This window comes from Danio rerio, chromosome 3, assembly GCF_052040795.2.
Source record: "Danio rerio strain M-AB ecotype USA chromosome 3, GRCz13ab, whole genome shotgun sequence".
NCBI classification, from domain to species: domain Eukaryota; kingdom Metazoa; phylum Chordata; class Actinopteri; order Cypriniformes; family Danionidae; genus Danio; species Danio rerio.
In genome coordinates, this window is record NC_141023.1 from 22,726,656 (window position 1) to 22,752,032 (window position 25,377).

The 25,377-nt window shown below is 34.5% G+C and overlaps 1 protein-coding gene across 6 annotated transcripts in view; it reads left to right on the forward strand.

The window, feature by feature from the left end:
• Window positions 1–25,377, forward strand: part of ppp1r9ba (protein phosphatase 1, regulatory subunit 9Ba) — an 87,138-nt gene that overhangs the window by 37,016 nt on the left and 24,745 nt on the right. For all 6 annotated transcript variants that reach the window (XR_015480713.1, XR_015480712.1, XR_015480710.1 and 3 more), the window contains exon 3: window positions 24,782–24,914. Coding sequence is in view for 2 of the 6 variants with exons in the window: in XM_087244315.1 (XP_087100441.1) it covers window positions 24,782–24,914 (133 nt within the window). In the remaining 4 variants the exon portion in view is untranslated. The remainder of the gene's footprint in view (window positions 1–24,781; window positions 24,915–25,377) is intronic.

Sequence of the window (25,377 nt, forward strand, 5' to 3'; positions counted from 1 at the left end):
GTTCCTAACAGCTTGAATATGAAAACTAGCAACAATATACAACAAACACAAAACCTTTATGAAATAAATAAACAAATGAAAAGTGATCTGAATTATCATTCAGAACCAATTTGGTGAAACTCAGCACCAAAAAACTATTATAGACAACCTTACATTTCATCCATTTTAAACTAAACGCAAACATAACAGCTGCTCAATCATTAGATCTAGGAGCGATTTTCAAACTAACCACAAATTAACGTGGTATGTCAGCAACTTATGGAAAGTAAGCTGTGTATACTCAAAGTGCATACTCTGTCTACCTCACGTGCATTTGGTCTCTCTTGCATGCACATTTTATTTACTTTGAGCACAGTAGGTCTCAGTTTTTACCTGACTTTCATTCTAGTGCCACATACACGACACATCCCTACGGTGGTTGGTTGGTATCCTTCAATTCCACAATGTGTCGCCACTGTAAACAGGAAGATGTGAGCTAGACTGCAGCCAAAATTAATTAGCTTGCCAAGTAACAAACAAGCGCATCATAATGTAATGGTAAAGAAGTTACTATATTTAAAAAGTAGTGCATTATAGTCTTAGTTACTGTCAAAAGTAATGCCTTTACAGTAACGAATTACTATGCGTTGTTGCCCAACACTGGTAACCAGTAAAGTAATGCATTACTATAATATAAGTAATATTTGGGTTACTTTATAAAAAAATATATATATAATGCGAGTTACTTTTTTATTTTAATAAAATAGCTTTTTTTAAAAATCGTCGAATCGTGAGAAAATTCGTTCATTATTTAAATTCATCAAAGAAAAGGAAAATTGGATTGTTTCGATGCACAGTGGTTTTACGTACACTAAAAAATACTGTTTATTCAAACTACTTATTTAAAATGAGCTGAAACAACACAATTCTTGAGGTTTTTTAGGGACAACTTGTTTTATGTTCAATACACTGACATTTGTAAAAACTAATAACAAAAAGTAGCAAACACATCAATATGTATATATGCAGGGTCCCCGCGGGTCCTTAAAAAGTCTTAAAATGTCTTAAATAAAATTTTCGATTTTTAAGGTCTGAAAATGTCTTAAATTCTGTAATTTTCCATAAGGAGGTCTTAAATTTCATGTGGGCTCTTAAATATGTCCGACTCGTCTTATGGCGGCAAATCAATGCCAATATAAATCGAGCGCAGCGGTGATGTTTGCGCGTGAGGAGAAGTGAACCGTGAGCAGATTACAGGTCTACACGCGAGAAAAGTACAGCTCGCGAGCGCATAGGGGATCTTCACGCGCGCGCTCAACTGATCCAGCGCGAGAAAACAAGTCCCGCGCGCGCACATTATCATCTGTGCGCACGATGTACGCTCTCGCGAGCGAGGTCATGCCTACAGCGCGCGCGCGATCAGTTCTCTCCGCTCGTTTGCTGGTTCTTCTCTCTGCTTGCGCGAAACATTTTGGATTTTTGTGAGTCCTAGGGCGGGACTTGATTTTCTTGTTATCTCTAACGCTATTGGCTACTCTACCTTTCCAGAAGTTAGCCGGGATTGGACGCAGGTAAGCTAGTTTCCCCGTTAAATAAAAATATATAGGAAATCTTATCATAATGTCACAGTGTGAAACATAGACTTACTTTCTCAGTAATAATAGGTGACGACTTACTTTCAATAATGAGATATTTCTTGTAATAATTAATCTCATAATAATGCCTATTCTTACCATCATGACCAAGTCATATAATGACATATCAAAATAATGAGATATATTCTTGTAACAAACTTTATTACTTGGGAGAGAAAGAGAGAGTTATACCATGTGGCAAAAGATCTCTCCATTAAACAGAAATTGGGGAAAATATACATGGGCTATTAAATCAGGACGAATAATTCAGACTTTAAATGTGTTTTGAACCATTTGATGAAGTTTAGCACCTACATTTAAACTGAACTCAAGCCAAACGTGTTCAAATTTACAAAAATCTTTTTTTTTTCTCTAAGATTCATTGTCCTTGACTCATTTTCTGTGAAGAACAAGTCAGAATAAATTGGATGGACAATAGTATACAAAATAGGCTATAAAGTGCATAAAGTACAAAGGTTTATAGTAAATATATTGCCATTAGTCTGTTATTCCACTAAACAGTTAAAGTCAGAATTATTAGCCCGCCTGAATTATTAGCCCCCTGTTTATTTTTATCCTAATTTTTATTTAATGGAGAGAAGATTTTTTTCAACACATTTCTAAACATTATAGTTTTAATAACTAATTTCTAATAACTGATTTATTTTATCTTTGCCATGATGACAGTAAATAATATTTGACTAGATATTCTTCAAGACACTTCTTTACAGCTTAAAGTGACATTTAAAGGCTTCACTTGGTTAGCTAGGCAGGTTAGGGTAATTGGGCAAGTTATTGTATAACGATGGTTTGTTCTGTAGGCTTTCGAAAAAAATAAATAGGTTAAAGAGGGTAATAATATGGACCTTAAAATGGGTTTTAAAAACTTAAAACAGCTTTTATTCTTGCCGAAATAAAACAAGAAAAAAGTGGGCTAATAATTCTGACTTCAACTGCATATGTGACCTTTAAGATGTGGGCCTGTCGTATAGAAAGTAGTATTTGTATGCCTCTAAAGTGGAATGATGTAATGGATAGTGAGTAAAGCCAAACGAAGATTGTAGAAATTAAATTGTTGCTCAATAGGTGGCGATAAAAACCCATCTGAATGTCTGTCACTGTATTTTTTATGTTTAATTGGGCTAATCATTTTTGATTGAAGTCTTTATATGCAGGTTATTCAATCATTAACTTAAAATGAGATTGAAAAATATATATAATATATAGATATATATATATATTTTACACTGATCTATATTACAAACAATGTTAACAATTATAATAATATACAAAGCTGCACTGCACATATAGTATGCATTGTATGGAAAGATCTAAAACGCAAATAAACTCTTCTGAAGACAATATTTCCTAGAAAGATCATCCCCAAGTGTAATAATGAGCACTGCTGTTGTGGTTAATAATGAAGTAAAATACAACAAACCAGACAAGTGTTGCACGGACAAACCAAATGGGTTCAGAAAGTCATGTTACAAGAATGCAAGTCATTATTTTGGATATTATTTGACTGTTTCTCGAGATTGAATCCTCATAAAGTTCATAAAGTTCTCAGAAAGTTTCTTATGATTATGACTTGCAAATTGTATATATATTTAACGGCGTGATCTTTTAACTTGCGTCCAATCCCGGCTAACTTCCGGAAAGGCAGAGTAGCCAATAGCGTTAGAGATAACAAGTAAACCAAGTCAACCAAGTAATCTGCTCACGGTTCACTTCTCCTCGCGCGCAAACATCACCGCTGCTCTCGATTTATATTGCCATTGATTTGCCGCCATAGATTTGCCGCCATACTTCACCACATCATTCTGTGTTCACACTGAACATTTTCCTGTTTTTTTTTTTTTTTTAATTTTTTTTTAGGTAAAGTCTTAAATTTTCATTTTAGAGGACTTAAAAAGGTCTTAAAAGGTCTTAAATTTTCTGTAAAAAAATGTGCAGATACCCTGATATGGCATGTACAGCCATCAGGATGTTCTCAGAAGATAGCATTTTCCTAAATTGTTATTATTTTATGTTTATTTTAAAGGTAAATATAGGCTGTACAGCGCACTGTTAAACGCAGAGCTCTTCTATAAAAAATAAAAGCAAGTTCTGACAGAGATCAAACCCCAACTCGTTAAGAAAAAGGAACTCAAAAGTAAAGCAATTCTTACAATAAAACAAACTTTTATTAACGCAACTAGTTATTTTTTGGAGAGTAACTTAATATTGTAATGCATTACTTTCTAAAGTAACTTTCCCTTACACTGATTATGACTATTTATTTATTATATATATATATATTTTTAAATATAATAAATTATATATATATATATATATATATATATATATATATATATATATATATATATATATATAAATATATTATTATATTTTATATTATATATACTTATTTTCACTAATTCAGTGAAAGTAAAAGTCATTGGCGAGAAAGTTGAAACATATGCAGCGCATAAATACAGGCTATATAATGGGTAAATTGGACCCATGCTGTGTGTGCTTATAGGTATAAATGCCCCATTTCTTATCTGGTTTTATCTAAATAATTTATAACATTTGTGAATTGTAAATGAGACCACTTTAGTAGAAGTCAATGACTGGGAGGCTTGAATGTTTTATTGAAGGTATTTGAAAAACAGTGATGGGTAAATTTGACCCTGCGGCAGTTCTAGTGTTAACCTGACTACACTGCCAAACTCGCTGTGTTGTGAATGAAACTCCTCAAGCATGAAAAAGCCCATTTTATCTCATGGAACCTGTTAAATTGCTGCATAATTGCTGGGCAAACTTTTCTGGCTTTCCATCCTTTTCCACATGCTTCCATGTTTTATTTTTGCGTTTGGATTTTTCACACATTGAAAAGAACTGTTAGTCCGACGAAGCCAAAAGTTCAGTTCTGTTTACACTCCAAATGGAAACATCTAATTAAAATTGCTGCAGAGGCGCCGATAATGTCACATTTCCCCTCAAATAAATATGTGACCTGTAAACTCTGTAGGGCGACAGCTGTAGTGTGTCTCTGAGTTGACTGAAGAACGGATGTCTGTATTTTAATGATGCTTGTATCTTTAGTTCTTCTTATATTAATTGGATATTTTTGTGACATGTAGGAAAATTAAGAGGATGAGAACGATGTGGGCATCACGGTGGCACAGTGGGTAGCACGATCGCCTCAAAGCAAGAAGGTCGTTGGTTCAAGCCTTGGCTGGACCAGTTGGCATTTCTGTAAGGAGTTTGCATGTTCTCGCCCTGTTGGCATGGGTTTCCTCCAGGTGCTCCGGTTTCCCCACAAGCTAAGTCCAAAGACATGTTATAGGTGAATTGGGAAAGCTAAATTGTTCGTAGTGTATGAGTGTGAATGAGAGTGTATGACTGTTTCCCAGTGATGGGTTGCAGCTGGAATGGCATCCACTGCGTAAAACATCTGGATAAGTTGGTGGTTCATTCCGCTATGGGAATCCCTGATTAATAAAGGAACTAAGCCGAAATTTTTTATTTTTTACTAAGCCGGAATTATTTTTATTAAATTAATAATTAAATCACATAAAGAAGAAATTCTGATCTTGTTTGGGTTTGAGCTTCTGCATTTAAAGCCAAACCATCTTTAAATGCTAAATAACTGGCTTATCTGCAGATAAAGCCAAACTAATGACATGCAGATCGTTATGCAGTGATGTACAGTGTGTGATTGCTTGATTGATCCATTGAGTAGTTGATTGAATGGGTTCCTTCTGATGTCTCTCTGGATCAATAGCACATTAATGGGTTTTAGTTATGTACAGATTTGACTTTCCCATTTTAGATTTTGAAGTGCTAAGTGAGCTTTTAAAGGGATAGTTCACTCAAAACTGAAAGTCTTTCTTTTTTGGCTCACTGTTCACTTGCCACAAACCTGAGTTGTTGTTTTTTCTGTTAAACACAAAAGCGATTGACTGTTAAAGTCAGTGGTTACCAGTTTCTAAAATTCTTCAAAATATCTTCTTTTGTGCTCAACAGAAAATAGAAACTCTTGAAATGTTTGGAACCACTTGAGTGTCCAATGTTAACAATATTTGTAAATACACAGTAGGGCTGTGCCATAAGGGTAAAGGAAAGCTATCATGATTTCCTTGAACAATATTGTGATTTCGATTGTAATCATGATTTTGACACACACAAACATTTTACAGTGTGATTTTTGACACTTTACAGTGTGAATCCGAAACATATTTCCTAAGGATAACAATTAGATTTTGATATAAAAAAAACTAACATGTCTCTTAAACAAATATAAAATAAAATCAAAATCACTTATTAAAGCTTTAACAAATTGTCTCTAGAACAGACCTATGGCAAAACAAATAGGCTGTGTGTGTGTGTGCGCGCACCGTTAAGCTCAGGCTCAGATGTTCTGCGTGACCACATATCAGAAGTAGTTGCGTATACTTTTCTATGAGTTGGAAGATTTTTTTTGGCATGCAAAGATTATAGACCTCTTTGTGACTGCTGTGAAATGAGCCGTTTACATATCACGCCTTTGCATTATTTTTAATAGAGGTACATAGCTTGCAATCATATCCCAGGCGCGACCAGTTGAAAACATCTTAACTTTTTAAAAAGCCTCACTGTGATTCACATACGTTAACAAGAACTGACTGATCAGCTTTATACTTTGTATGGAATATACACATTTCTGTAGAGTAATTAGTAGGCCCACACTGAATCTGTGTGCACAGAAATTCACAGATTTCTGCAGATTTTTAGCCCATCATTGAGTCTATTTATTTACTTGTGTAAATATGTGTAAAGCTTTGATTTCTGTTACATATAGAAAATGAAACCTCTGTCATTGTTTCCTTTTATAGGTTTAAACTGTTATTTCAACCAAAGGGAGTTCAAATGACTCAAAAGCTGAAGTGTTTAAGGGTGTTAACTCCAGCAACTGTTGTGTTACTGTACTTCCTGTGTCAGCAAACGGTACCAGTTTCAAAGTGCTTTGCAGTTTTACCATGCTTTGTATGGCAGGGTTCTTAATCAACAACTTTCTGCTGTCAAAGTTGGCTTCCTGTTTTAGTTTTTTTTTTCTTAAAAATGAGCTCCAGTTAGTGATAATATAGTGTATTGTATATTTTTAAAGATGTTAGAAACTTCCGTAACATCCATAGTAAAAAGAAGAAAGTACTATGGATATAAATGGGTACCATATTTCACATTTTTCAAAAAATCTTCTTTAGTGTTTTAAAGCATAAATAAATAAATAAACAAACAAACAAATAAACAAATGAATAAAAGAGAGGGTAAAATGAATTTAAACAGTTTTGAAAAAAAGGACTGTGAGTAAATGGCTAGTGCATTTTTCAATTTTGGGTGAACTTTCCTTTTAATATGGGTAGATTATTTAGAAATGGATTGTGGTGTAAAGAATTTTCACTGGTTTTCCATTGACTGGAGTGCGTTTACAATCTCTAGATGGCAGAATGTTACTCTTCTCAGTAAGGGGAAGCTTATTTGGGGTTAAAAAAGGATGTGTGCAATCTGATTGTGAATTACTCTGTGACTTTTCAACTAGATCGGGATCAACTTCCTCTGTTCGCCTCACAGGCACAGCTGTTTCAAAAGAGAAACCACCACCCACCGATACATGTTTATTAAAGGAAACACAGGAAGACAGACTAGGGGGTTAGTTTGGCCACAGATTTGGATGTGCTTGGATTATCATGCAATTAGGATTTCATTCATTGAAAAAAAAATCTAAAATAAATGTATAATTTAAAAAACGAAAATGTACTGATTATTCATTTTTACATTTTGAAACCCCAAAAATGATATGTGAGGTTAAACATTATGGTTTACATTTTATTATGACTGAAACGGTGTTGCCTTGTACATAAACTTTGATTTATGTAAAATGTGAAGTATAATAATAAAAAAATTGAAGTATAATAATCATAATCATAATTGATGTTTATATTGCGTCTTCAATTTAGGTGTCATTTCAGTAATTAATAAGGTAATGTAGCATATTATTACTATTATTATTAAAACATTATATTGTTGTTTAATATGCAATGCGAGCATCAAATAAATTATAATACACATTTACAATGCGTGTTGCAATACACATTTAGGGCTCTTTTTTGACAATCCATGCGCAAAGCGCAGGGCGGAAACGCATTAAGGGCGTGTCAGAATTCCTTTTTGCTAATATAAGGACGGAAAAATCCACTTTGCGCTGTGGCGCATGGTAGGGTTGAGCTTATTTTCTTAATAAGTTATAGGTGTGTTTCGAGAATAAACCAATCAGAGTCTCATCTCCCATTCCCTTTAAGAGTCAGTTGCGTTGCGCCATAGTGCATTTGCTATTTAGCCTATACATAATTAATTTGGTTGTTAAGCACTAATATTTGTTTCAAAACTATTTCTAAAGTCAGTTCTAATTTCCAACAAATTAACAAATAATATCAAAGTGTGGTCAAAGAACAAAAAAATTTTATATATCCTATTTTATATACAAAAAAAAGAGTTATATCCTAATACACATGCTATGCCCCATATGGTCTAAAACCTGACAGGTGGACAAATCTAAGCTTGATTTTAATAAAACAAATATAAATATGCATATAATCAATAATACTGCTAATAATGATAATATTATACAAAAGCAAATTGTTATGAATGAACTAAAAAAAAACCTAAAATGAAGAAGACATGAAACTGTGGTTTTATATTTGTGAAGGCTAGAAAATAATGTTTTGTAATATTTTGATCCTTTATATTTATATCCTATATATATTCTTATTATATCCTATATATATCCTTAATATTTTAATTCTTTTTCATATGTAAAGATATTTCCGTATTGCTGTACATCCTGTTTGTATTAAGCAATGTGTAAGGGAGGCGCATAACTAATGCGCTCTGCGCTGGACTTTAGACTGCCTTTTGTTCTGGTCTATAGAACAATCTATTAAAGTTTCTAAAAATAGCAATGTACCAGCATTGCGCCTCAACACACCTCCTTTTTTAGACTAGAACACCTATGGGCACACATATGAGCGCAAATGCATTTGCTATTTAAAAAGCGTGCTGCAAAACGTCAAAACAACTCTTGCGCCAAGCTGAAACTAGCAAACAACAATTGCGTCGCGCCTTTTAAACTTTACATAAGCCTGATAAACTTTACATAAGGCTGTATGCCAATTTTCATTCTTCATTCTTTGTTTTCATGATCCAAAATGTCTGAACATACATTTATTCATTGTCATTACGACATTGGTTAGCAATCATACTTAGCTAATGGTATCATTATTTGCCTAAACATGTAGTGCAAGTAGAGTAAAAATATCTGTTATAAATATTACTCAATATCCCAGAGATGGGTTGCGGCTGGAAGGGCATCCTCTGCGTAAAAACTTGCTGGATAAGTTGGCGATCCCGGATTAATAAAAAGACTAAGCCGACAAGAAAATGAATGAATGAATATTACTCAAAGTATAAGTAAAAAGTAGCCCTTTCAAATGTACTCAAGAGTAGTGAGTATTACACTGTAAAAAAGCTGATGCTTCATCAGGTATGGCAACCAAAATCCAACATCTGATAGTGGTAACGTTCACACAACGTCAAGCTGTAAAATCATTAGATGCCAGTATTTGATGATTTTAGGTTGGACGTTGGACATTAATGTTGGCCTGATGTGGAGTTCAAACGTTAACCCGATATTCATTTCCAAAAAAAATGTAATATCCCTATGACGTTGGGGTAAAACGTTTATCTGATGTTATGTTGATGTCTTGTGGCTGCTGGGTTTAAAGCCATTTGGTCATTTCTTCATGCAATAAACATTCATTATCTTCTCATCAGTGACATGCATCTAAACAGTCTCTCGGTCAATGTGTGTAAAGATTTCGGACATCTTCTTGGACATTTTTAATGGTTGCAAACAGTTTGCTGCAATTATAAATCACCTCAATGTCTTGAGGTAGTTCAGTATGATGCAGATTACCTTCTATGTGCGATCTGACAGGAATCACAGGACTGAATTTTCTAAACCCCATAGATAAGGCAAAATAAAGTAGTGACTGCAGGTTGAAGGAAAGTAGTGGAGTAAAAGTACCAATGCTGCAGTAAAAATGTACTCAAGAGAAAGTAAAAGTACACATTTTATAAAACTACTCAGTAAATTACAATACCTGAAAAAAATATCAATTACAGTAACTTGAGTATTTGTAATTTGTCATTTTACACCACTGAATATATCAAACCTTCAACAAGAGTGTTTCATAAATCTCTGTATTTCTTAAATGAGACATTCAGCAAAGGCTTGAGTACTAATGAAGCATTGTTTTGTTATGTGCAGATGAGTTAATCTACATGGGATGAGTTTTAAATGTGAAGCTGCATGAAGGAATTGTTCCTGCGGTGTCTGTCTGTCTTCTTGACCCATCTATGGGGATCCTGTCGACCACCCTGCAGCTCAACCACGTGTTTTTTTTTTTTTTCAGTCCTTTAATTATTAGGCAAACACAGGTTGCTGGAATATTTGTCACAACCTTTCAGAGCACCCCAGGCTTTCTCTTGTGTGCACCAGTGTCACTTTGTATTAGTGTTTGCGAGTATGTAGTGTGTATCATCTGCATGTAAAGACAATCTCCATGCCAACCCCGTGAAAAGTGTCAAAACAGTGCCTAGGCTGATTCTCACCACAGCCTAGAGAGAAATGTGTTAACACACACTCTAAAAAATACTCTGCTGTTCTAGCCCAATTTTGGGTCGTATATGGACATGGGGGTTACATGTTTAATGGAAAAACTTGAGTTAGCGGTTTTTATTGTGAAGAGGCAGAAATAAACTAGCCGAGTGCATAAAGTGCATACAAATGTATTTGTGTTTCTGTTTAATGTTGCACTGAGGGTTGTTGTTTTCGTTAGGGTCAAATTTAAGATCCAGATTTAGGGTTCGGATTAGGGGTGATCTGGGGTGTCAAAATGGTCAGTTACAGCTAGGAATCTTTCATAGAAATTACCAGAAAAACACACTCACTCACATGAATGGTCCCTTTTTGTTTATTCTTATTTGGTTGGTTAGAATTTTTGTGTAGTTGATAGAAACTGGTGGACTGATTTTTGAAATATTGCAGTGCTTTCCACACATACACTGTCCTGGTAAATTAACTGCCACTCAAGTATATTTAGTGACACTTTTTTATTTTTACAATTATTATCATCTTTGTACACTTTTTTGTATTTGCCCAATATAATCAAACATCAGCAATTGATTAAGTAGTAGAAAATCTTCTCTCCTTTACCTGTTTTATACTGCTCAACAGACTATCAACACTCCTAGAGACAGTCTCACATGCTCTGCAGACCCACAGAGACCCGCACTATTTTGCGTCGTCCGGCCAAGGTTTCTAACTCTACTAAAATGTCCATGATTTGGTTTGCCTTTCATTTTCTAAGCTGTCGTAAATTTTTGCGCACAGCCGCGAGATCAAGAGAGACATCAAATAATTAGTTCTTGAATCTAATTGACTCTTATCTCTACTAAATACTCGGAGAGGATGAAATTATATTAAATTACATTAAATTGCTGCAGAATATTTGTACACCATTAGAAATCAAGTCATTTGTTTTTTTAAATAATCAACATGTTTTATTCTTACAATTATTATAATTTTTAGAGATTTTATTATCTCTAAAAATTATCTTATTATCTTTTATTGTCTGTTTTTATTCCTTTATTACTTTATTCTGTCATTTATTTCTCATTTGCTGTATATTTTAAAATATAAAAGCAATTTCTAAAATGCTTCGGCAATACTGTACAAAATGTCATGCCAATAAAGCAACCTCAACTTAAATGAGTGATGGCATGAGAGAAGCAGCTTTGACTGTGAGTGAGTGCACATGGCTCCTGAATAGCATAAAAGAAAATACTTTTTTTTTTTACTTATTTCAACCGTGTTTTTTAATCTTTAACCCAATGAAAAGAAAAAAGTTTGAAACAGATAATAATAAAAATAGCGCTAAAAATCAAATTATGTTTTGTTTGTCGCATATACTTGCGTGTGTTTCAATCCGGCTACCACTGTAAGTATATTTTAAACCTGTGGGAAGAGCTGTATTGATGTTGTGGTAATATTAGACTATATCAGTAATATTGAAACTGGTTTTATTAGTAATTTACAACACTCAAGGCTCAACTGTAAGGACTGCCCGATTGCCCGGGGCCAGCGTGAGAGACGCTGGGCCAGTGATGCCATGTTACTACAGTTTAATTTGCCTGCTACAGTGTGACTATTTGCCAATTGTGTGCAAATACAGTCTTAGGATAGAGAAACAGTTTGTGCTTTTAAGCCTTTAAATGATACCTTCTCTGAGATGTCGTAAACACCATATTGCTTTTCGGTTCCTCTACTGGATGTTGTACGCGCCTTATTTTTTTCCGTAACCTGATAACAATCAGTACAGCGGCAACATCAAATTACGAGGCTAAAGTCTTGGAATGAGAAATTACGTGGGGACAGCAAGACTTTTTTTGCACTGTTTGCCATCAGTTTGGCAAGTCAGCCACCTTTTGTTAAATCATTTAGAACTGCAATAAAATACCTGCACATTTCCCAAACACTTTCAGTTTTACTTATATATTTATTAACATTTTTTTAAGTATCTCAATTCTAGATTCACAGACGTTATTTTCGACACATTATTTAAAAGAGGGGTTCTAAACCTTTTTCACTTCGAGACGCACTTCTTTCTTAAATTTTTGAAGGCCCACCTGTCTGACATTTTTTTCTGAAATGTTTGTATGAAATGCTCATTTAAATCTTTATTTATTAACATATCTATATAGTGCATCTAAAGCTAATATGCAAGTTTATTTGACATTTTATGGCAGAAACAACGAGTTTGAAGTGTTCTATTAGCGAACAGAAAAAAAGTGCATTACTTTGATCATTTTAATACAACATAAATAATGAAATCACAAAATTATGCAGGACCGCTGAGGCCAACTAGTGGTTGAGAATCCCTGAAATAAAATATTTGACTGAGAAATAGCGATCAACTTTTCTTTTGTTTTTTTGATTGGGCAGGTAACCACTGGCCAGATCGGGCATTCTTAGCGTTGAACTATGACTCTGCATGGAGGACTTCTGTTTTGTGACTAATGAATTAGGAGTAAAAGTAGCTTGTTTTAAGACATCATTTGATCTTATATATTTGTTGTGTTTTATTTTAAATTAGCATAACATTTTTACTAAATCATAAATGAGAAATGTACATTTAAAATGGACAATTATTATAATTATAATAATAATTATCTATATTTTCTGATGGAAACTATTTAAAATAATCAGTAAATGTTTGTTAACATATTTACGAACATGAATAAACAATTAGCAATACATTTATTATGGTTTTTATTCATGTTTATGTCATGTTATTTAAGTTAAATAATGTTAACTCACAGTTCATTAGCTAATGTTAACAAGCAACCTTGGATTCTAATAATGCATTAGTTAATGTTGTACAATGATTAATAAAGGCTTTACAGGATAAGTCATACTTAACGTTAATAAATACATAAACTAATGGACCATTATTTTAAAGTTTTACCTTTGTAATCATTATAATTGGTAACTGTTAACAGCAAAGTTTCCTGTTTGTGTATGAATCATTTGCTAATATTAAAACCATTTTCCTTTCATACAATAGTAGTCAAAAATGATGTCATTCACAGAGTTTCATCCTACAAGTTTAATTACACCATCAACATTAGGAACGGGATATATGATGATAAAATGAATGTTGATTGAGGTATTTAACTGAAAAAATTTTTTGGCTAACCACAGCTCATTGCAGAAAACGTGTTTTCAATTTCAATGAAAACATATATACACAGCTCACAGTAGTGACGTTATTCTGTAACATGGAAGTAATTGTTAGCTGTAATTGTTTTAGAACTTCCGATTAATTTGCCTTTAGGGAAATGATACACAGCAGTAAATCAAACTACTTGCTCTACAAACAATTAGGTTCATAACAATGCCTAAAATAAAATAATAAGAAAATAGAAGTTTGCAACATGAAGCATCAAAACGAGCTGTTTCTTTTTTTAAATTAATGGAAGTAAGTGTAGATTGTGTCAAAGCAGTTTAACAGTGAAATTCTAGTAAACTAAAACTGTGTCAGTCCAGTTTTAATAGCTGAAGTTCAGTTTAGTTCAGTTTAGTATGGTTTAATTTACACTGCTAAAAAGTAAAAACACTGAAGAGCAAATCCATCGATGCGCAGCTCCACAAGTCCCAAAGCAAACAAGCTAGTGGTGACAGTGGCGAGGAACAAACTCACCAATTGAAAGTGAAGGGAAAAAACTTTGAGAGAAACCATCCTCAGTTGGGCATGACCATTTCTCCTCTGGCCAAACTTCTTGTGCAAAGATGGGATCAGTTCGTAGACCCCTCTGTCACTAAAGTCTCATGCTCTCCACTCAGGATACGGCCTGGTCCAGGATTATGGAAACCTCGGGAATAATAAAAAAACAGACTAACATAAAACGTAGATGCTGTTCAAATAATAATGTCTTTTGGGAAGTGTTCCCGTCTCCAGTTGCCCTAAATAATGCAGACTAAGGATTTGGATTTCAAAATCCAATAGCAATACAAAATACACTTCAAAAATCTACCTCAATGTAACATCAATATATGTTTCAATATAAGCCAAAATGTATCATTTCATCCAAGCCAGACGTCACTTTTGGTCACCACTTTATTTGAGTGCCACTTTTTGGTCAACTACAACTCTTTCTCATCATCTCCTCCGTCATTCACACATGTACTCAAAATCAGCACACACAGCTTTACTGTATATACTGTAACCACTGATGGAAAGGCCATTGAGAGTAAATGTGTGTGGCTCCTCAGATTCCAGGACCCTCCACGTCTTCCTGTATTTAGCTTTAGGGATGTGGCATGCAGTGAAATGAGGGTTTGTTTGTGTGAGTGTGTATGTGTGCACACTGTAACACTAACACACTGCACTGTCCTACTGCATACCAATGTCTAAGCCAAAAACACCCAGTCAGACCAGCTGCGTTCCACATGCACGTCAGGTTTAGAGCTCATATTGACACTTTTTCTTTAATTGTTCTGTACGTTTATTGTTTTACGCTTGACGTTTTCTGCTAGTATGGCAGATCTTTGAAGCGGGCTGATGTTTGTTGCCATTTCGGTCATTGATATTGAGAATAATGACAGGAAGTGAGCCACAGGAATTTAAAGGCCAAAAAATGAACTTCAGTTAGGGTTGACGACATTTGACACAAATGAAAATGAGGCTGTTGAGGATAGATGCACCATTGGTTTCAAAAGATTTGGGTCAGTTTACTCATTTTAAACAGTTCTAAAAATAACTGAATAAAATTTGATTTGTTTTGGGCTCTGTGTGACAGGAAGCACAGAATCCAGTCATAAAAATGGAACTGTTTATAGCAGAATGTGACAAATTTTTCAAGATTTGAAGGTAAAAATAACAAACAGAAGTATAGGTAAATATTACATAACAAAAAGGTCAGTTGAATTAAAAGTCTTTTTGTTCTATATTAATGAATGGGGGTGTTTTTGACATGTAGTAAACATCATCATATGCAATGGTTAGGGTGTTTTTAGTGTCTGTCATCTCACTATTATGAAGACAAGAACACGAGTGGCTCTGAGAGTCACTTCACCAGAATTTTACATTGTTAATTTGAGAAAAATCGTCATCATATTCACATCATAAGCTCAAAGACTCTAGCCCAGCATTTTCCTGAAACTCAGCCAAATAGAAGGAAGTTCTGTGGAAGCAGTTCACAGATGTGTTTCAGACTCATCTGGCCCGTGAGTTTCTGTCGTCCATTCCAACATTCCATCTGAAAGAGGTGCAGAATTGCAGATGCTAGAAGAGACAGGAAAACTGATGGAACAGACTTTAGGCCAATCACAGATGACTCACAGATGCCACTTGGCACTGCACTCTTAGGATTGGGCAATAAGATAGAAAATTGTTACTGCATCCAATTATTATAGTATCTGCCCTAAATAGTGTAATAAAATTAGTCTTAAATTGTAGTATGTCTAAACAAAGGGTGTCTGTGGGCTCTTAAAAAGGCTTTAATTTTCAAAAACGACATTTTATGCCTTAAAATTTACATTTACTAAAGTGTTGGGTTGTAGATCTTTTTTTTAACATGGATTTACATGGACATAGGAAAATTAATAATTGTTTAAATTAATTACAACACAATATCTCATATAAATACTATGGAATGCATTTATAATTTTTACACTTTCACATTAATACTCAATTGGGCCACACCAATCCATTCATTCATTCATTCATTCATTCATTCATTCATTCATTCATTCATTCATTCATTTTCTTGTCGCCTTAGTCCCTTTATTAATCCGGGGTCGCCACAGCGGAATGAAATGCTAACTTATCCATCACATTTTTACGCACCGGATGCCCTTCCATCCCATCTCTGAGAAACATTTACACACACACACACACACACACACACACACACACACACACACACACACACACACACACACACACAAGCACTATGGACAATTTTGGCCTACCCAATTCCCCTGTACCGCATGTCTTTGGACTGTGAGGGAAACCGGAGCACCCGGAGGAAACCCATGCGAATGCATGGAGAACATGCAAACTCCACACAGAAACACAAACTAAACCAAGGTTCGAACCAGCGACCTTCTTGCTGTGTGGCGACAGCACTACCTGCACCACTGCATCGCCACACACATCAATCCGATTAACAACAATTTATCTTGATAGAACTTTAAATAAAGGTGATTTTCTAACTCTATTTAGCAATATGGTTTAATTGTTTTTCTTACAATAACATTTGTTTAAAAGTTCTCTCTACATATTTATAGCGACTAGTCATGTCCAGATCCAATCATGTGATCAGAAATCGGGCCCGATCACACGGTTTCAGACTTGATCTGAATCGGACGTTACCTCAGGATTAGGACTTGAATATACAGTATATATATTCTCATTATTTTATGAACACATCTAGAGTTATGTGGTGGTCCAGAGTTAGACCTCTGTCTGTGAAACAGCAACACGTGCAACATGACATCACTTTTTTGTAGAGATGCTATTGGTTAAATGCTGGCAAAGTTGAACACGGAAGCAGCTTGAAGCGGAAAGTGCGAGTATGTCTGTGGTCTGGAGGTATTATCTTAGCAAACTGTGAGATTTGAAAACTTGGGATTGCCTGCCGGGTATTTTAAGTTGGGGTGCCATTTGTTTTTATATTAGATTTTTTTTTTTATATATTTACTGTTACAGTCTAAAAGTGAAGAATATATGTTATTTATTACTTGATTGTTCAAGCTACCTCACAGAAGTGCTCTGTTTGTCAACAGTTGTTAAAAGTTAAATTAAGGTGAATTAAACAAAAAATAAGGAACATCCTGGATCTGTTTCTTCGCTCTTCTTTATTCCTTTTTATGTATTATAAAAGTATCGGATCGGGTTTCGGTGTCGGTAGATACTCAAAATCAATTGACTCAGACTCGAGGGTCAAAAAAAAACTGATCGGGACATCTCTAATAGCTGCTGTACCTGGTGGGGAACAATGACCTGGGCAGGCTTTTTTTAAACTTGTCAATTTGTTTTTTAAAGCAGCATTATTGTTGAAAAAAGTGCATGTATACAACTAGTGTCTGCTTGTTTTGACTCATTATTTAAAATATGTGGCTAAGAAATTACTAAATCAGATTTTTTTTTTATAGAAGCAAGTAAAAATCGGTTCTATTGGTCCAATTATAGACTAATTGTTAAGTGTTTAACCCTGTATAAATCTAAAATTTCATTCAGTTTGCTCTTACATATGTCTTAAATTTGACTTAATGGAACCTGCAGAAACCCTGAAATAAGTAATCCAAAGTTACCTGGATAGTCTAGAAATTAGAAGAAGTGCATATTCCTGCAAAATCTTATGGCTAATATTGGTGATTAACATGACATCAAATCAAAACTACAAACATGGATAAAAATTGAGAACATGTTATCTGCATAATACTTCATCTTAATCAAAGTAATGTTTTAAAAGACTTGAGTCATTAACTTTTGAATGCATTAATCATTTTCTGCATGAAACACTTGCTGATTATTAGGCAATTGAACATTTAATATACTAAGAAATGAATATAAAAGAAACGTGAGGTTGATTGATAGGGCATGGAACTAAGCAACAGAAAAGTCCAATTATGAAGTAGTTTGTCTCAGAGCTTGCCTAATCTTCTTGAACACACTCAAAAATTTGTACTTATTCTTCACAGAAAGGTCATAGTATAAATAGGTAAATTGTGATGTATTGTGGGTGTCACGGTTGGTTAGTGATAAGCACTATCCCCTCACATCAAGAGGGTTGCTAGTTTAAGTCTCGGCTGGGCCAGTTGGCATTTCTGTGTGGAGTTTGCATGTTCACTTTGTGTTTGCGTGGGTTTTGGGTGCTCCGGTTTCTCCCACAGTTAAAATACATGTGCTCTAGATGAATTGAGTTGGCCATAGTGTATGAGTGTAAATGTGAGAGTGTAAGAGTCTGCATAAAACAAATGCTGAAACAGTTGGCGCTTCATTCCAACCTTGATAAATAAGGGACTAAGCTGAAGGAAAATGAATAAATTAATGATGTAACGTGTTCGGGAATCTAAAGGTCGAAGAATTAAAATCTGTTAAAATGGTTTTAGTATTATATATATGCATTTGCTTCTCTGCACAGCAGTCAAGGCAGATAGGAATAAGAAGAGGAGGGGGAGGGAAAAAGGGGGGAAAATGGCATAACAATGTCATAATCACAATCGCCAAGCTGGGCCGTTGCCATAGAGACAGAGCCATGTGAGCTGGCCGATGGCATTCACAGTGAGGGTGCTCCGACCTGCTGTTCACTTCAGCACTGAGATAGAGGGAGTATTTTTAGATAAGAGATGGAGCGATCTGAGGGAGGAGTGACCCAGAGAAGAGACGGAGGTGTGAGACTGAGAGCCATAAAACCTTGATGTACTACATTACATCTAGCTGTGCTAGAAAATCGGGATGGTTTTACAGGCTTTCTAGGAGATCTAGATGGCTAGTAGGTGTAAAATTGTACATTTTGTTAAAATATAGAATTTTTATCAATGACGGTTTACTAAAAAGAATAATGATCTATCTTGTTGATCTAATGTTGCTAACATTTAAGAAAATCAAGTACATGCACATTTCTGTAATATGTAAATTGGTTTGTTAAGTCATGGTCACACTAGAGTTTGAGCATGCAAAATTCTGTTGTACGGTGCTATGAAAAGGAGGAAAAAGTGGAAATTTAGATAATGTAACACTGATAAAGAGCTGTTTTAACAATCTAGGTGTGAAGTCTGAAGAGCATGGCTCAAAAGCATTAAGGGCATGACTGAATCCTATTTAAAGGACTGAAAAATATGGTTTGTGCCACGGAATATGGTCTAACAGGGTTGTGCTTATTCTTTTAATGAGTTATGGGTGTGTTTTGAGCATAGCATGCAATAAACCAATCAGAGTCTCATCTCACAGTCCTTTTAAGAGTCAATTGCTATTTACATGGTGGACTTTGTAAGTGGAAAAACGGTAAGCTTCACTAGCGAGAAAAACGGTTAAACAGACCATCTGCAGCAAGGATAAAGAACGAGCCTCCTCCATTCGGTATCTTTCTCTTTACTTTACTTTTACTTTTTACTCCTTTACTTTTGAGGATAAGGAAACAGTGTTGTACACACTTCACTGAAGACAATTATTAACTACATATTTAATTTTGTTTGCTAAGCACAAAGATTTGTTTCAAAACTATTTTTAAATTCAGTTCTAATTTTCAGAACAGAATAAATTAATAATAATAACAATGTTTGGTCAAAAAACTGAGTTCCATCTAAACACCCGTCCTATTCTTATGCCCCATATGGTCCAAAACCCGACAGGTGGACAAATCTAAACTTGTTTTTAATAAAACAAATGTAAATATGTATTTAATAAATACTACTACTGATAATAATAACATTATACCAAAGCAAATTGCCATGAATAAACTGAAAAATTCCCCTGAGATGAAGAAGGCATGAAGGCAGTGATTTTTATATTTATGTAGAAAATAATCATTTTTGTGATATTTTATTCCTTTAATTATTTTTTATTTGTCAAGATATTTGTGTAATCCTGTACATCCTGTATGTATTAAGAGTTTGGACCTACATAGGTGCATAGCTATACGATCTATGCTGGACTTTAGACTAGGTTTTAGTTGGTCAATGGTGCGGTTTATTTAAGTTCTTCAAAATAGCAACACGCAAACAATGGACCTTAACACACCTCCTCTTTAGACCAGCACTCCTATGAGTCCACAAAGTGGTGTAAATGGATTTGCTAGTTAAATATTGTGGTGCAAAATGTGAAAATTAGGGTTGCACTGGTCTGAAAATAGCAACAAATCATGCCAAACCTGTCTTACGACTTATTGCACCGGGTGTATGATAAGGCCCAAAATATGCGATTGCTTCAAGTTTGACATTTCTGTACTGAAAGATCTTGTGGGTAACTTATATTGGTCTCATACACTGAAGTGATCTGACTTTAAATTAGTTCACCAAGCTTTAACTTGCATTTCTGATCTGGCAGCTTTAGTCTGAATGTTATCTATAAGCTAGTGTGTTCCAAAACAATGACAACGTCAACATTAGCATTTTCTCACCTTCACCAATATAGATCATCAATTCCACACACATAGTCGGCATACAACTTAAACACTTTCAAAATAAGCCCAGTGCACATACAGTTTTCTGTATGGTAAATGGCACTACATTGGGGATGCATGATTTAGACAATATTGGGATATTTTGGTTACTTTTTTCATGTATTGGCTTGAAAAAGATAATCTAAGAATTCAGCAATTGGTTAAAGATGGAGAAAACACAAGGTTTTGAACAAAGTTCCACACAGATTGTGGTTAAAACATTCATACCAAACAAAATGACTACACCCCATATCATCATCATCATACATTTTTACAATGATTTACTTGTGCATGTCGTTGCCTTGTACTTGTACATGTGTAATTATAATAAATTGAAGCTAATCTAATCTAAAAAGACACCAACTACATTTCCATTCAGTGTAAAAATAGTTTAAAAACTGTATTTAAAAAAATTGTTAGATGACTTTAAAAGAATCATCTGTAGACACAATATTTAAAGACATCAAATTTCTCAAACTTTATTCCACCAAATTACTCTTCAATTGTCGTTTTAAATCTTTACTATAAATACTTTGCCACTGTCCTTTAAACCACTTGGTTTGTATTGGCTTTTAATCATTTAAAAACGTAATGAAATTTGGAAATATGTTACACTTAGAAGAACTGACTTTCACACTCAGTGACAAGATTTGTGACAAAATTTAAGAACCATTCATATTATTTTTGCAGAAGGACTGAACTTTTTTTGTGACTTTCTGTGGATTGAAAAAGAGAATCTTTTCAGGTCTTTACCACTCGCTTTTATGTTGATTTGATTATACCCATTATGATCCAAAAAAGCACCATAAAAATAGTCCACATGACTCATCCGCTATATTCCATGTCTGCTCAAGCCATGTTTTGTGTGCAAAACATGTGTCTCATACAAAAGTTATTCAGTGCTAATCTCCGCCTGCAGTGGCTAGTTAACCACTGCAGGCTGAATCACTCAGAGAGATAGATCTGAACTTAGAAGAGCAGATTACTTGATTTGATTTAGGTCTTTTAAATGATTCATATAAAGTTCAGCTCTGATGTTTGCATTAAGTATTTATGTAATTTCAATGATTTATTCTTAATAGACTTACATATACTTTTACTTTTTTATTTGTAATTATTTTTTACCCACTGAACTACCAGTGTACTAAAAACTTTTTCAATTTTAGAGTACACTGTTCCTTGAAATGACAATGTGCAAATGAAAAGAGGGAGATGAAATGAGAGGAAGTAAGTGGTTGTGAAAGATTCTGGTTTAGTGGGATGATGTGGGCTGAGGAACTTGAAAATGACTAAACAAAAATAAAAAGAAAAGAGAAGAGAAGCAAGGGGAAAGGTCTGCATATGCAGTTTTTGCTGCATTTTGTCCTGATGTTCACAATCTTCAGCAGCTTTTCCTAGATGAAGCAGAAGTTGACAGATGTGTAGAGACGGATGGATCAGAGATTTCCTTCATCAGCAGTTTTTAATATCAGTATGATTTTCCTCTGCAGCGGGGTATGAGGAGAGAGAAAACAGAAGAGGTTTATCTGTGACTTTGGCTTGTTTGACATTACATAACTTTGATCAGAACTTTTGACTTTATCTATATCTAGAAACAGTAGTTGATAATGGAAAAAAGCATAAACTTTGCAACCGTTTAGCATGCTATATTAGGACTGACACTTCTGTACATGGTTTAAGTCACTGCCTAAAACAAGTCATACATTTTATGCAGTAATTTGGTGCTGCACTTTGATCTTTACACTGAGTCTTTAAAATGTTATCATATGATCATCATCTAAATAATTCTTAGAAGAATTGTTTGTGTATAAATCAGCTTGTAATCATTGAAAAAATGCATGATGGTCAAATAAGTTCTGTATTGCACTTTTGTTGATGTAATGCACAGAACAACAAATCTTTTAAATGAAGAATTCAGTCTCTACAAAATATTTTCTTTGAAATAAATCAGCATTTTTAAGTTCACCCGGACAGCTCTTAGTTCTTGATTCTGTGTTTTTGAATGAATCTGTTGAATGAATGATATACTGTAAATAACACACCGGTCAACACTGTGGTTCAAATGGAAAAACTGTCATCTTGTTATTGCCATGTTCTGCTGCCCTACATCTCTTCTTTTCTCACAAGAGGTTTAAAAAAAGCACAATTGAAAGTCAACCATAAACAGGAAGCTGTTACCACTAGATGTTCAGTTGATGTACACAAAGGCTCATGGGTAAACTGTGGTGCTTTATATAGAATGGCGCTCTTTTTTTATTTCTGAAGCTAGACATAATGTTGTAGTTCCCAGCTATTATAAATGAAGCCACAGTGATACACCCATCTGCTGGTGTGGTTTAAGGGCTCTGGTCGCTCTATATGACAGAGAACATGATGCATGACTATAAACTGCTGCTTTAGCTGCACGTTTAGTGACGCCCAGAGCTAGACGGAAAAAAACTATTTTTTCTGAGGAAGATGACTTAAGCTCTGGATTGGTTTCCTAAAGGTGTGTGATTTCCATTAGCAGTACTAAAGGAAAGTGTAAAATACTGATCGTCTCCCTTACACTCCATCTGTCTGACAGTGGTTGGCGGGGTACAGTAGCGGTTCAGTTAGCGCCTGCTGGTAAGATTTCATAACTACACCATCTGCATGCAGAAAACGTCCTACTCCATTGACAAACATTTCAAATTATTAGCTGTGCATTCAGATGCAACACATTTAAGCGTAGGATTTTTGTTATCTTATAAGAGAGGTTTTGGCGAGCTGTTTTTATTGAATGTACTTTTAATTTATTTTAAAACTTTTAGAAGCATGAAGTAAATACTTCACTTCAAAAAGGTGATCCTGATTATTTATTATTTATGTTCTAATAATATCAGACAGTTCCGCTTTTTAAGGATTACTTCAGATAAAAAAAGGTTCATTTTAAGGCACGTTCACTTTATAAGCATTAGTATTTATTAGTAAGATAAAGTTGGGTTTAGGTTTTGTGGGAGGATTAGGGAGGCATAATAAGATCAAACTTCATAAGTACTAATAAACAGCCAATGTCTTAATAATAGGCAGATATTAAGCCAGTTAATAACATGAATTGTGAGCTAAACTAAAGTGTTTGAGTATGTTTTGGCAAGCTCTTTTATTTAAAGGGCACCTATTATGAAAATAATTTTTTGAAAGCTGTTTGGACAGAACTGTGTGTAGGTATAGTGTGTCCACAGTCATATTGGAGTGATATAAAGACAATAAGTTTATTTTTTTTATTTTCTGAAGTTAAAAAAGGATTTAAATCCATTTTGAGGCCCACTGCAACGTGACGTAGAAGTGTTTCCTGACTGAGCGATACATGTCTGTGTGTGTCTGTATGTGTGACCAGCCTCTGAACCCAAGTCTCCTGACAGACAGGGTTAATTAATTTGCAATTCTCACAGTAATTTCCACCTTCTTCATTCCTGTCAGTAAACTCTGGCTACTCTTGCAGATCAAAAGCAGAAATGCACATTATTCGCCGTTTTCCTTCACTATACTCTCTGTCGAGAATGTGACAAATGATTTGTTTTATAATGGAAAAATAAGTAGAACAGCGAAGGACAGCGAAGGTGACACAACAGCCGCTGGTGTAGGTGAAGAGTGATTATTTAGCATAAAATGTGAAAAAAATCCAGCAAATAGGTGAAAGTGACAAAATAACAATGAATAAAAATTAACTATACAATATTTACAAGGTGTTGGTCATTTACAGGTTACAGTTCATCCAAAAATGAACATTCAGTCATCATTTACTTACCATTCAGTGGTTCCAAATATATTCTGTTGAACAAGTTATTTTCACTAATATTTGTATGTGTTTTTTTTTTGTTTTTTTATTATCTAGTATTAAAATGAATGTCAATAGCTACTAGTTTCTAAGATTGTTTAAAATATAAATTTTGTGTTCAACAGAAAATGGAAGGTTTGAAATTACTTAAATGTGGAGCATGAATGGTAATTAGAATAAAATGTAAACTTAACAATAATAAAGTTTTATTTATGGGGTGTACGGTCTCTATAACATTTAAATCAGTGTCATTTCTGCTGTTTTGAACAATAACGTGCCTACATTACTCTGATTTGACATCCCAATCATTTTGATATTGACAAGCAATCATAGATATCTTGTCTGAGTCAAAAAGATGAATAGATGTAAATAGATGGCTGAAAGAAATGTAAAAAAATGTAACTTTTTCATCTAAAATATCAAATGGTGCCCTGCATAGATTTAGCAATTTAGCAAAGCAATGCAATAATTTCAAATATCGAGGAGACAATATTGATAATTGACTTTTTTGTTATGACATTATAATCAAGATTTTTCTGTTTTGTTTTTGCAGGTTTTCACCACATACTCCAACGAGGACTATGACAGACGCAATGACGAGGTGGACCCCATGGCTGCTTCAGCCGAGTATGAGCTGGAGAAGAGGGTGGAGAGACTGGATCTGTTCCCAGTGGAGCTGGAGAAAGGTACTTGACCCGCTTTACTGGGCTATGTGTGTTTTTAGAGCCTGTGTGCTATGTTGACTTAAGGGTCCTTAACGTCCTGTTTCAAAACAAACCGACTGAAGCGGCTTGTTGTGGTCTGTAAAGTAAGCAGCTTTTGCTGATTAGAAAGTCTGAGGGGTCGAGTTGTCTCTCCTACAGCAGTCTGGTGATTATTAAAAAGCTACTGTGCTCTGTGTAGTGTTTATGTTGCATCAGTAAAATTAGTGTACAACCAATATGGACTTTAAATAAAAGGAGTAATTAAGAATCATTCTGAGAGGATTATTTGAAATCAGATGTGTTTATAATTGCTACATAATTATAATCTGAAAATCTGCTCAAATGATTTACTGTTACAGGATTAGTGACATACTAATTCCAGATACTTAGTTATTGCCATTTAAAAGAATTAAGCTTGCTTAAATGGCCATTCATAATTTAATGT